The sequence below is a fragment of the Boleophthalmus pectinirostris genome, unplaced genomic scaffold (genome assembly GCF_026225935.1).
Source record: "Boleophthalmus pectinirostris isolate CB_2022bp ecotype Guang Dong unplaced genomic scaffold, ASM2622593v1 HiC_scaffold_18, whole genome shotgun sequence".
Classification (NCBI taxonomy): Eukaryota; Metazoa; Chordata; class Actinopteri; order Gobiiformes; family Gobiidae; genus Boleophthalmus; species Boleophthalmus pectinirostris.
In genome coordinates this window covers 7,911,501-7,925,424 of record NW_026571133.1, presented here as the reverse complement: position 1 = coordinate 7,925,424, position 13,924 = coordinate 7,911,501, and the positions used below count along the sequence as shown (strand labels likewise).

The window sequence follows — 13,924 nt, the reverse complement described above, 5'->3', positions numbered from 1 at the left end:
TAAGCAAAGCAGATACATTATGGAACTGATAAACCAAGCTACGTCTCTTTTACAATTCAAAATCATGTTTAAGAGGATAGTAATGGAAAAATATTTGAAAGAATAGGAACACTAAAAATAGTTTTGATCATTGGAATAATTGCTGACTTTTTACTTTTTAGGACATAAAGATGATTCTGTTAATCAAATTAGTTTAGTTTATTTGTTTATTTATTAGGGATAATGCAAATAAAAACATTGAGCTACACAAAGAGGTCATATGTTTGTGCCAGGTTATAGCAAAATTGCCAATTTCCACCTTCAGTCCCTGGACAGGTTGATGTCATAAATGGCGTAAATGCCAATAAAATGAAATTCAATGTACATTAATGCAATTATTCATCCAATCAATCAATAAGTAAAACTAGTCCCAATCCGTCTCAGTCATCACATTCAAATACTATTTACATATTTACAGTTCATATTGCTGCATTAATACAGGGCAGATTAATGTGTACAGGTTTGTTTGGCCAGGCCTACAAACATTTCATTGTACATGATATAATTCATGTTCTGCTTATTTGTTTAAGAGAGGGCATATAATAATTAGAAGAAGAAAAGTAATAATAATATAATACATTTCAGAATCCAAAATAAGTTGTACACTTAACTGTTTTCCATCTCTCTGTTTATATCACATTGGTTTTATTGTGACATTATTATTCAGAGAAGGACATGGGAAAAGATGAACAGACAGGTACAACAAGATCTATAGATTAATAAATGTTCAATGAACTACCTTTTTTTTTTTTTTGTTAAGACATGTGGTATCCAACACACATTAAAAAAGAGCAGACACAAAACTTGGGCCATAACCACTACCGCCTTCTCATAAGTGAAACATAAGTAACTGATATTTTGTTTTTTCAGGAAATCAGCTGTTCCCACACTCCAAACAGGATGCAGCGGTCGGCCACAGGACACACCCCCTCAGACAGAATCACATGTTAAAAGGCAACGTACCACGATGTATGATTCAAATTTAGTGTGACTTTGTGTGTGAAACAGAAAGACAAAATGTGCATGTTGCTACACTAACATTATGTACACTACATAGTCCCTATAGTCCCTCACCATTTTCCAAAAGTTTACTTTATAGACGATTTAATTACACTTTCAGTTTCAATTTTTGCCTATTAAAGCTCATTAAAGGTGATAAAGCTCATTGTTTAGAATGAAATACTTCAAAGACATTTAATTACCAACATTTCTAGTTTTGAAAGTTTAACTCTGTCTAAAATATAAAATCTGCAATGATCAATATTAGGAAAATGGTTTGGGCTTGTCATTAGTGCAAAACATTATAAATGTGTTTGTACATCGAAAACACCAGTCAGGAAACTGGACTTTGGTGCTCTTTTGGCATCAGTCATGTGAGGGTCCTCTGGGTGGAGGTCTGAAGCCAGATTCCTCTTGTTTTTTTGTCTTGTCTGGATATATTATATATTTAATGTGGATTCAAAGATGAGTCTTATCTTATCTTCTATCTTATAAAATGTTAAAATAATCCTTCTAGGGCCTCCACAGAATCCATCTCTGGACCAGGGCCATGCGGGGAGTCGTGTGGTGATAAGTCCATGATTGAAAGGAATAACTTCAAACACTCATCGTAAGTTCAGGCCCAAACTTAAAGATGGTTTAGAGGTTGAAAACCTGGACATAAATTTTATTCATACACATTATTATTAGGACATCACTTCATCGGGACTTCATTAGAAAAAAAAAATTTAATCTCATTATACAGAAATCTGTGATAAAATCTGTCATAATTTCTGATCTTACAACATCTTGGGTCACCAATATCTTGTTTAGAGCCATCATAAACTTAAAATGAGCTCTAACAATCTAACAGTACCTCATCACAGTTAGAAAGTTAGAGAAGTTTATGAAACAGTGCTGTTGTTCAGTAAATTGTAAAATAGTCTCTGTTTCTAGGTTCCACCCCTCACCACATGCATCTGATCCACTGTAAGTTCAAACCAATGAAGCTCAGACCATTTGCACTTAACCCTGATTCTTCTTTAGGTTGGAGTTTTACAAATGTCCCTCTTTTTTCACAGTGAGGAGCACCAGGATCCTAAAGCAGACATAGAGACCGAGCTAGACTCTGCTTTACAGGTCTGTAACTGCACTGCTATCTTTGTGTGGTTATTCAGAAAAAATCATCCACTATTTTCATTTTCAGTCTCAGTGGCTCGAAGATAAACTTGTATCAAAGGTTAAAAATGAGCTGAGAAACTACAACAAAGCTCTCAGTTTTAAGGCTCCTCAACTAAGCCAAATGACTGAGGGACAGAGAGAGAGAAAATTCGATGAGTCAATCCTAAAGCTAATAGCAAATGTCCTGAGAGAGACCAAGGGTGAACAGTTGGCTGATTATTTCCAGACGGGTAAGATTCCCACATGCAAAAAGCTTTCTGTCAATTAAAAATCATTGTATGGTTTAAAATATTATTGTGTCTACATGTCACAAGTTCTTGTCCTTTACAGTGTTCTGTGGTCCTACTGGTGAATTCTGTAGTAATAGACTGAAACTAAGACTCCAACAGAAGTTCACATGTCTGTCTGAGGGTATTCCTAAAGCAGGAAAAGCATGTCATCTGAATGAAATCTACACAGAGCTCTATATCACTGAAGGAGATGTCTCTGACTACAACAACAAACATGACATCATACAAATCGAAGCTGCCCCAAGGAACAAAGCTGAAGAAACCATCACATGTCAAGAGATTTTTACTTCTGATGCCCACAGACATGGACCAATCAGAACAGTGCTGACGAAGGGCGTGGCTGGCATTGGGAAAACTGTTTTGACTCAGAAGTTCAGTCTGGATTGGGCTGAAGGCAGAGCCAACCAGGACATACAGCTTTTGTTCCTGTTCACTTTCAGAGAGCTCAATGTGCTCAGAGACAGAAGCATGAGTCTGATGCAGCTCATTCACCACTTCTTTCCTGAAACCAGAGAAGCAGCCATTACCAGTTTTGAAGATTTTAAGGCTGTGCTCATCCTCGATGGCTTGGATGAGTTTCGAATCCCTCTTGACTTCAAAACCTATGTGATAATTGATGCTGACAAGTCTGCAAGTGTTGATGTGCTCCTGGTGAACCTCATCAGGGGAAGCCTGTTTCCCTCCGCTCACCTCTGGATAACCACGCGTCCTGCAGCGGCCAATCAGATCCCATCTGAGTGCATCTCCAGGGTAACAGAGGTGCGAGGCTTCACTGACCCTCAGAAGGTGCAGTACTTCAGGAAGAGGTTTAGAGGGAAAAGGCAGGCCTCTGCCATTATTGATCACATTCAACTGTCAAGAAGCCTCCGCATCATGTGCAGCATTCCTGTGTTCTGCTGGATCACTGCCACTGTTCTGGATGATATTATGAAAACACGTCATGAAGTGCTGCTGCCCAAAACCTTAACAGAGATGTACATCCACTTCCTGGTTGTTCAGGTTAAAATAAAAAATGTTAAATATGAAAACAAAGCTGAGGCAGATCCTCACTGGAGTCAGAAGAGCATAAGTATGATTAAGTGTTTGGCCAAACTTGCATTTGAGCAGCTGCAGAAAGGAAACCTGATTTTTTATCAATCAGATCTGACAGAGTGTGGCATTGATGTTGAAGAGGCAGCTGTTGATTCAGGTGTCTTCACTCAGATCTCTAAAGAAGACAGAGGCCTGTACCAGGACAGGGTCTATTGCTTTATCCATCTAAGTGTGCAGGAGTTTCTGGCTGCTCTTCATGTTCACGTCACATTTAGTGAGACCGGAGTTAGTGTGCTCCCATCAGAGAAGGCTGGATCATCACAGATGCACTTCTACCACTCTGCAGTGGATCTGGCCTTACAGAGTCCAAATGGTCACCTGGACCTGTTCCTACGCTTCCTCCTGGGGCTGTCTCTGCCAACCAATCAAAGCCTTCTCCGAGGGTTTCTCAAACAAAAGCAAGACACCAGAGACATCCAAAATCAAATCACTGACTACATCAAGCAAAAAGTCTCAGAGAGCTGTAATACAGAGAGAAGTATTAATCTGTTCCACTGTCTGAATGAGCTGAAGGACAGCTCTCTGGTGGAGCAGATCCAACAGCAGATGACCTCTGGGAGTCTGTGTGCTCAGAAGCTCTCCTCTGATGAGTGGTCAGCTCTGGCCTTCATCCTGCTGTCCTCTAACAAAGACCTGGAGGAGTTTGATCTGAGAAGATACTCTGCCTCAGAGGAGGTGCTTCTGCGTCTGCTGCCAGTGGTTAAAGTCAGCACGAAAGCTATGTGAGCACATCCTAATATAGAGAAAATGATACTTTTAGTATCATAGGATCATTATCACATCTCTTTTTCTCCTCAGAGTGAACGTGTGCTCACTGTCAGAGAGAGGCTGCTCCTCTCTGTCCTCCATTCTCAGCACATCCTCCAGTTTAAAAGAGATAGACCTAAGTAACAATATTATGAAAGATCCAATGGTGGAGTTACTGTTTCAGGGACTGAAGACCTCACCCTGTCCTCTAGAGGTTCTTTGGTAAGTTTTTGAGTTTGTATTGTAAAGATTTCTAAATTTGTGTTTTGTTAATAGAAAATTTTCCTTTTTTTTTAGTCTTTGCAACTGCAGTCTCTCTGAGAGGAGCTGTGAAGTCCTAGCCTCTCTTCTGACCTCTCCTTCTCTGAGGCTAATTCAGCTGGACCTCACCAACAACGACCTGATGGATTCTGGCATCACACTGCTCTGTGAGGGACTGAGGAACCCACAGTGTAATTTGGAAAATCTTGGGTTAGTCTCCATGTTCAAGTACATTGCAGAAGTTAGTTGGATCTTTGGTCAAAAAGTCTCCAAAACAATTTTTATTCTGGACAGACTAAACAAAGACAAGAATGCATTAAACATACTTAATGAACAATAAATATTTTTGGTACATAGAGCAGACTAAACTTCATTGATAAAATTAAAATTTAGGATGAATATGTTGCATTCTTTCAGATTGTCTGGTTGTATGGTGACAGAAAAAAGCAGTTCTTCTTTGGTCTCTGCCCTGGACTCCAACCCTCACAAATTAAAAATGTTGGATTTGAGCTACAACCATCTTTGTGAAACTGGAAAGCAACAATTGACAAAAAGAGTTGCACAGCTGAGGTAAAAGACAGTTTGTCATAGGTGCTTATAAGACAAACTAGTTTCATTAAAAGCATTAAACTGTTTCTCTGGGTATGTTCTCATTTCAGAGTGAAGCCTGGTGGAGCAAGATTTATACAATCAAGGCTCAAAAAATGTAAGTTATATTTATCCCATTGGCAGGTAAATGACTACAGTGTTCATACAAACCTATTATTATCATGTCATCGTGTTTTTGTGCATATTTGCTACTCAGTAACCCATCTAAACAATCCAAAATTTACACCTGGCAGTAAGAGCACGTGGTGCTGAATGATATACGTTCTCTTGTTTAAAAAAAAGTAGCCACAGGGCATGTCTTTATGTTTCCTCACTTGTCCTGCCTTTCACAAGTTTTGATTTAAATCTGCACAATTTAACTAAAAGTCCAGCAACTCCTTCCCTCTGCTTCTGTGTGCTTGGTGCCATCTGCCCCGCTCTCCCTCCCTCTCTCTAATTTAGCTGCAACTCCTCACCTTCGTTCTGCTCTTTTCTTTCCTCTTGTGCTTCTTATCATTATAATTCAAGTTACGGAAAGTGAACAAGTATTTTTTGACGTTTATGAGTAAAACTTAAGACCGTATTTAGCGCACAGACATTGCACGTGTGTCTATTGATAATGCTAGCACATGTGCATGCATGATTTTGGGCTTATATTGTACAAACTCATTCCAAATTTTAAACAAGGATTTCTCTGGAATTATTGGTCAACATGTCTATGTTTTAATAAGATGGAATCGAAAATTGAGATCGATCAATATGAGGGAAAAAGTCTGATTCTTTTTTTTCCCCCCATATTGCCCACCTAACACTTCCTCACACTGACACTATTATTTGTGCTTTTGTGCTTGAATTGTAGCCTGGCTCACATCAGATGGATATGTGTAGCACTTTGAATTGAACAAATATTGCAAGAAGAATCCATTTTGCTGTGCTAGGTTACTTGAATTGTCCCTTGGGGACAAATAGTTATATTGACTGATTGAAATTGCTCATTTACAACTTTATGCTCTTTTCCAGACTCATGCCAACTCATCCTGGATCCAACTACTGTTAATAAAAAGCTAAAAATTTCTGATAACCAGAAGACCATATCCCGAGTAGAGGAAGAACAGTCCTATCCCGATCAGTCAGACAGATTTGACTGCTGTCCCCAGGTGCTGTGCTGCCAGCGCCTGAGTGGCCGATGTTACTGTGAGTTAGAGTGGAGCGGCTGGGTCGATGTGTCGGTCTGTAATGAAGGAATAAGGCGAAGAGGGGCGAGTGATGACTGCGTTTTTGGACTCAATGCAAAGTCCTGGTGCCTCAGTTGCTCTGATGGGCCCTATTCCATCAGCCATAACAAGAGTGGCAACCCCCTGCCTCTCTCTTCTGTGTCATCTGCAGGAAAAGTAGCTGTGTACGTGGACTGTCCTGGTGGATCTGTGACATTTTACATGGTCTCTGGAGAGGAGCTGACCCTGCTTCACAAATTCAATGCCACCGTCAATGAACCACTCCTCTTAGGCATCGGACTGTGGTCCTCCAAGTCCTCAGCCACACTGTAAACTGTAACGTAAAGTAACTTTAAAGTTACTTTTGCTAACATGTTAACTACCCCAGAAAGTTTTCCTAACCTGGTCTTATCCATTTTCCTTACCTTAAAATAATCCTGTTCCTAAACTTAAACAAACCATAACTAGTTAACTAACTAACAAAAATTACCCTTTTCCAAAATCTCATCACTTCCAATGACTAGTTGCAGCAGACCGTCCCTCCCGACACGTCATTCTAACATTAAATGGTCTAAAAGTTTATTTTATCCTTGGAGAGGTTGTTGTTTTAACACGAATGTTCCACAAAATTGCATAAAACTTTGTGATCTCCTAAAAAAACATTTTTGCCAATAGAAATGCCTCGAAGTGAATGAATTAGAGGTTGATAAGTTTCTGTCATATCAGGTGACAAACCCTTCAAACCTAAGTCCACCTTTCATACAATGTGATATCATCATTAGAGTTGATGGGGCTCTCAAATTAATAAATATATACAAATAAATAAAATAAAATGTACTCACACAAACTAACTTCAAATGGGTAGGTTTGATATTGTATTGAATTCAATTAATTGAATTAAAGAGTGTGTATGCATGTGTGGGAAAGGCAGAAGGGAATGAAACATGCTAACTCATGTCAGTTTAGTCCTGTTTCACTTCCCTCCCGTCATGTGGTTTAGCAGTGATGTCCAGTCACATTTATGTGGCAGAAAAAAAAGGCTTCTTATGTAAAATTTGTGTCTGATTTATATGGGTGGAATTCTCTGCTGTGACAGTGTAATCCCTTTATCTATATCACCAATATGGTTTAGAATTCAGAACTACTCACTGTGATTTTCAACTTTTAATCACAAACTGCCGCACAATAGGTATTGTATGACTATAATTTACATTTATCACAGTTTTTATCCAACCAAACTATGTAATTATTGCAAAAACTTTAGAAAATGCACTTTAAATCTACTCTACCCATAACATGTAAGTCTATTGTACCCAAAGATGCATAGAGTCTTATTTAAATACTTAACCACCCTTCCCACCTCTTAGTGCATAATACATACTTTACTTTATACCAGAATTCAAACACAAAAATCATATGCATATCTCAAAAACCGCTTTCATAGACACAGAACCTTCGTGTGTTCTATGTATTAGTATAACCTGGACACTCCCATGTAAATCCCCACACAGAATCCTATGAATCTAAATGCAAAAGATGTGAATTTCTCAGAGCAAACACTGGCGATAGAATCAGACTCAGAGCCACAGAGGAGCGAGGCAGAATACACAATGTCCCACACTCACCGACCGCAAACAGAGAAATGCCACTGTCAGCAACCTCCCGCGCAGCCAACTCAACCTGATCCTCAGAACGCCCATTTGTGATCAATACTGCGATCTGGAAAAGCAAGTAGAAACAGGGAGATTGGGGAAAATGTATTACTCTGTCGGAGAAAGTATGCAAATAGATTTCTACCCGTATCTGATTGATTACTGGTGATGTTTTCAAAGTGCATTGTGTAACTTTTCTGGTAGAGGGTCCGTAAAACGCTTTTCCTCTATGGAGATGCGATTGCTTTGCCTGGAATGTTTCACAGTATGGCATCAAACCTTTTTGTTTTCATGGAGACCAAACTAGGCCAAGTTACAGGTCAGATCTGTGGAGAGGCGACCCTGCTTCGCAGTCAGGATGCCTGTTTTTCTAGGTATTTTGGAGGTATAAAACCAGCTGCAATTGAATAAATGGAAAGTAGAGCTGTTTAATGTCATACTGTGGAATATTCCAGACAGAGCAATGACATATCCAGAGCAGGTAATGGATCCCCATCCAAAATAAAATACTGCACCTTTAAGTAAAAAGTTAGAGATTGTGGTGGTGGTACCGTAGGTCAGAGTCCTGCACCGGGTATGGGCAAATAGTTGGTGATATGGGCAAGTTTTAATGTTCTGAAATGTTACGGGCGGGTATGCAGGCGGGTACTGATTACACACGGGTGGGTCAGGACTAAATCAGGACTAAACCAGGACTACACTAGAACTAATTGCACATGTTTTTATCACTTTTATATCTTTAATCCGCAACTGTTTCCCTGTCTTATATCTCTATTCACTGTTTCACGTTATAGCTTATGTGTGAGTGTTTTCTGTTTGTGCTTTTGTTTTATACTGCCTCTTGCCCAGGTCGTCAATTGTAAATGATGAGAAGGTGTTCTCAGCTGATTTACCTGGTAAAATATTGAATAAATAAATAAAATAAAAATAATCTTGGACTTAAGAGGGAGAGAGAACCCCGAGCCAGTGGAGCAGGGTGTCCGCAAAGCGCGATCGCGAGACAGCTGCGCTTATCTTCGAGGGGCATGGAGCTCTGCACTGGTCCTTTCGCGGTTACCCAATGGTCTACACAGGCACACCTCCGGGTTCTGGTTTAGGCACACCTCCAGTTCTGGTTTGGTTCTCCTGGTTCAGTCATGGAATCAGTCCAAGTTAGTCCTGGTTCAGTCCGTGCTGTGTACAGTAGCAAACGTAAGCATCCCAAATCAATGTTTCTTCTGCTCTGTAAATAATGCCTGCGAAGTGATGTTGTATTTTTTGACAGTAAAGTCGTGCCTGTGAATTCGTATTCATACTGAAGGAAGCGTAACCATTTAAGAATTACAATCACGGAATGAAATTAAAGTTGTAACTTTTCAATTCGTATTCTGATGGATGCTCTAGTTAGAATGCTTTTAATTTGTGTGTGATTTATCACGGGCACGGGTGGGTAACGAGTGGAATTTTAACGGGTCCTGGCGAGTGTGGATTTAACTTTGATATAATCACGGGTTAACAGACGGTTGTGGTGCTGCACTGCGCGGGTGCAGGTCTCCAAAAATGGACCTGTGCAGGACTCTGCCGTAGGTTGAGGATGGAAGGAATCCCAATTCATATCCTGCTCATGCACACATTGTTGTTGTTCTCATAAAATAATAGATTACAAGAGTGTTCTAGGTGAATTAACCAATAACTTAAGTCCTCCAATCATCTCCCAGTTCATAAGTGGTAATAACCAGGTTGATCAGCGTTCCAAGGCATTTTTCCAGTTACCAGTTGCCTAGAAAGCACCATTAAAGCACAGTCCCACAATGTCTAACCACATAAATCTCTCTAAACTTTACCTTGGGTGCGTGGTCTCGGCTGATGGCTGAACTGAACACATTCTCCACCAGGTATCTCAGAGCCACGCCCAACTTCCTGGACCCTCCCTCATACGTGAGGTCTCTGACGGCTTTAAGGGTCTCCTCCTGTGTGCTGTAGTCTGTCAAAGCAATCTGCATCCTGGAACCACAAATGTACACATTAGTTTTTCAAAAAATCAGGAAACAAGATGCATCTACAACACTCAACTACACACTACAAATGACTTTATGTTAAATTGTTTTTGTTGTGTTAAAAGAGCCATATTACACTATTTTCATATCTTTGTTATAATGTTCACATGCCTGGAGTTGTGTTTAGTTTCATTCACACATGTTTAAGACACATACTCTGCATGTTTAGATTCTTTTCTCAAATAGAAAACACTCTATTCCACCTTGTGATGTCATGTGGTAATACAGGAACTGGTCCCCTATGTTTTTAAACAACACATACAACTTCCCTAGAATCATTTAGGTAATTTCAGACCTGGAATTGCCAATCTCTAACAAACAAAAATTAAAAGGCAGCTGTTACCTTGAATACTACAAGTGGAACAGAGCATTTTGAGCTTTGGAGATGTAGACAGACTGATAATAAAGCCTCAAACAAATATGAATGAAACAAAATACAATTCCTGGTATGTTTTTGATGACGTAACAACATTATAACATGACTTAAAGCTCACAAGAGTCAGTTTTGCATAATATAGGACCATTAAAAGAATATTCACTGAACAAGATGCACTTTTTTATGACTAAACCTACCTCTATAAAGACAAGCAGATAGTGGACCCCCAACAAGAAAAGTTATACAGTGCAGCTTTAATGCATTTGAATGTACCTGGGTATATCTCCAAACACAGTGACCCCAAAGCGGACCCCTTCAGAGCCCACCACATGATCAGGGAAGTACGACACCACAGACGAGATGAAGTGTTTGAGTGTGGAGAAACTGGTCTGACCAACGCTCCAAGATTCATCCACCAGGAAAACTAGGTCTGCCTGCACCGCTGTCCTGCAAACTGAGAAAAAACAGAATATTTAGAAGAAAAGGCTCATTCATACTCCACTTTTGTACGTAAACAGATCTGTGCATTCCAAACATTGTAATGTCACTGCATTTATGCTTTCAAATGTTTCTAATGTCACGGTTGTCCTCTTAAGTAACCACCAGAGGGTGCTAAAAGTCAGTTTGAGAATTGACCAAAACAGGCAAAATAGAATAACAAATAAACAAACACAGAGGCACCCACAGCAGTTTTTTAGAACACATCTGTTGCAAAGGAGTTAAGAAAATTATGTAATAGAGGTATTTATTATCTAGTCAGTTTTAAAAAGTTTAGCTTTCACTATTGAGCTGTGTTCACTACTGCCCCCAGTGGTTATTTGTTTATTTTTAGCTTGAAAAAGGTTAAGGTTTGCTGAATTACACCTCTTGAGAAGCTGTAGTTCCAAAAATATGTGCTACAACATGTGCAAAAATATTAAATAAAAAACTAATCAATAAAACTGAGCTGCACAATTTATTCTTTTTTTTGTTTGTTTTGTTTTTTTGTTTGTTTTTTGTCTCATCCTACCCCAAATTGACAGTAATGCAATTTCAAATTTCATGTCTTCATTCACTCCAAAATAAGATGCTTCTGCCATGGAGATGTTTTTCCTTTACCTGGAGAGTTCTAAAGTATAGGTCTGTCATGATAACAAATTTTGAAGTGTGAAATATTGCTGAGGTAAATAGAAGATAAACGGTAATAACCCAAGAGGAGATTTAAACCACAAAACTTTTCTAAATGTACAATACTAGAAAACAAAACATGAGCTGCAATTAATAAACAGCAGAAATAAACACTTTAGTACTTAGTTTTGTAATGAGTCACAGAAGTAATTAATTTAACATTTTACTCAAATTGTATCATATTGCCAAAAAATTATCAAAAAATTTCCCATTAGTGCAAAGAAAATGTACCCATGATTTAGTGGCTAGATTATAAGGATGTTAGAAGGAACAACAGAAAGGAGAAGTGAGTCAGCTGAATTCTCTCTTTCAGCAAAACTGTCAGGTATGAAAACAAACTCTTGGTCTGAAAAAAGAACCTAATTACTTAAATCATCGGAAGACTAAATTAACCTCATTGGACTGAATCAGCTGAAGTTGCGGAGTGCAGTTTTTATCTATTTAGACAGACTTAACTCACTCAATAATTGTCTTTATTTAAATGCATTGTTTCCTAGTACTTTTTTTGTTGTTTTGCATGAATTCTGATACAGTTGTAGTCTTGGAGTGCAGTTAGATACAATGTGTAATCGATCGCCATGATGTTTCTAGTCGACCAAGGATTACTTTAGTTAATTACAGACCTAACTTTTATAACTTTTGTAGTATGATCTAGCTAGTCACTAACTAGTATGTTGTTTATTGTTGGTAAATATATTATATATATTTCTTGCCCAGTATGTAGTTTACATTTCTTTTCTTCTTTTAGCTGCTGGAAAAATTGTTAGTGGGGATTATGACACGGATCTTTCCAGGGTCATTGCGTCAGTGGCATAAACAAGTTTCAGTATTATTGTATTCACCTTATTCTGGAAGATGTCATGGGTGTCACCATCATCATTCGGGTTGGATTATTTTGTATGGGGCTTCTGATCTTTACAGCAAATAAGTTCAATAAGGACTATAAAGCTGTTTTTAAAGCCCCCTAGAGAATTAGTGCAGTGTGACTTGCTGGTGCACATGAACATTTTACATTTTACAGAAATGAACTGACTTTATGTCATATTTAAGATGCAAAAAGTTTCCCAAATTCTCCATTGACATGAATGGGATCCCTGTTTAACCAGAAGTGTCACCATAAAAAAGAGCAGATTAGAAGCATTTAGACACAAAAGTGGGCGGGGTGGAATAAGGTGGATATTGTGATATTTTCTCAGTGGCAATTCAAAATGTGTTATCATGACAGCATGAATGCGGTTACTTTGATAATATACTTTGATATAGGCCACAATAATTACTATATCAACTTAATTTCAATATATGAAAGTTGGATACATACATTACAATACATTTTGGGCTGCAATATTAAGGCTCATGTTAAAAGATTAATTCAAGAAAAACTCCACTGCACATTGTCCTGCACATTAAAGGTTCTATATTACATAAAAGTCACTCTTGTGTTGCACTATTAGCTCCTCAAAAACAAACCTGGTGTTGTGTTTTGTTTCATTCACACATGTTTGAATAATCCAAGTTTATTAGTCTGTCTACATCTCCAAATCTGAAAATGCTCTGCTCCACCTTTTGATGTCATGAGGTGGTAGTTTTCAAGTTAACAGCTCCGTTTTGGCTTTTGTTTAGAAGAGATGGGGAATTCCAGGGCTAAAATCCTCCAAATGAGTCAAGTGAAGGTGTATGAGGTTTAAAAACACAGTGGAGACATGATGGTGTATTGACTTTAGTTAGATCAAAAAGTGTTGACAAGTTTGTTAGTTTTGACAGAGTGAGTAAATAGAGCCCTTTAGATCCCTAAAGAAATCAATGTGTGCTTATTTAAAAGTATGACAATGCGCTATAGTTTACTTTTTCTGGGTAATAAGTTGGCTTTCTCACTTTTATTTTGGTAAATCAGATATATTTTTTAAAAGCAATCGAAACAACAATATTAAGGATTTAATGCTCATGTGTTCCTTTTAACTGGAAGGTGCTTTTTTGTCCATATATAACTTAACCAATATTCCTAATTAACCTTAAATGTCACACTTTTTTACCAAAACAAATCTGATATTCATTATGGGTTTTAAGTTTTGATTGCTGCCTTACTGAGCCTGCTAAAAAAAGTCAGGTCTACTTGAGATTAAGCATGAACCATAGTTTTTATTACATTGCATTGTGCAGTAATAACCCAACACAGTATGATGCATCTGACTATATCACTAATTTTGACTCTTCTATTCATTCAAAAAGATCCACAAGTCTTGAAAGAAAGCTGAAGACATTCCACAAAAAGCCTATATTGTAATTTACGCTTACTCACAAAGAT

General features: G+C 38.3%; 1 protein-coding gene across 1 annotated transcript in view; it reads right to left on the bottom strand.

Moving 5' to 3' along the window:
- LOC129408951 (collagen alpha-1(VII) chain-like) overlaps positions 1-13,924 on the bottom strand; it is a 121,624-nt gene that overhangs the window by 99,643 nt on the left and 8,057 nt on the right. The window contains exons 8-10 of the mRNA XM_055153869.1: positions 10,729-10,909; positions 9,867-10,026; positions 8,017-8,110 (exon numbers count right to left, since the gene is read on the bottom strand). Of these exons, the coding sequence (XP_055009844.1) occupies positions 8,017-8,110; positions 9,867-10,026; positions 10,729-10,909 (435 nt within the window). The remainder of the gene's footprint in view (positions 1-8,016; positions 8,111-9,866; positions 10,027-10,728; positions 10,910-13,924) is intronic.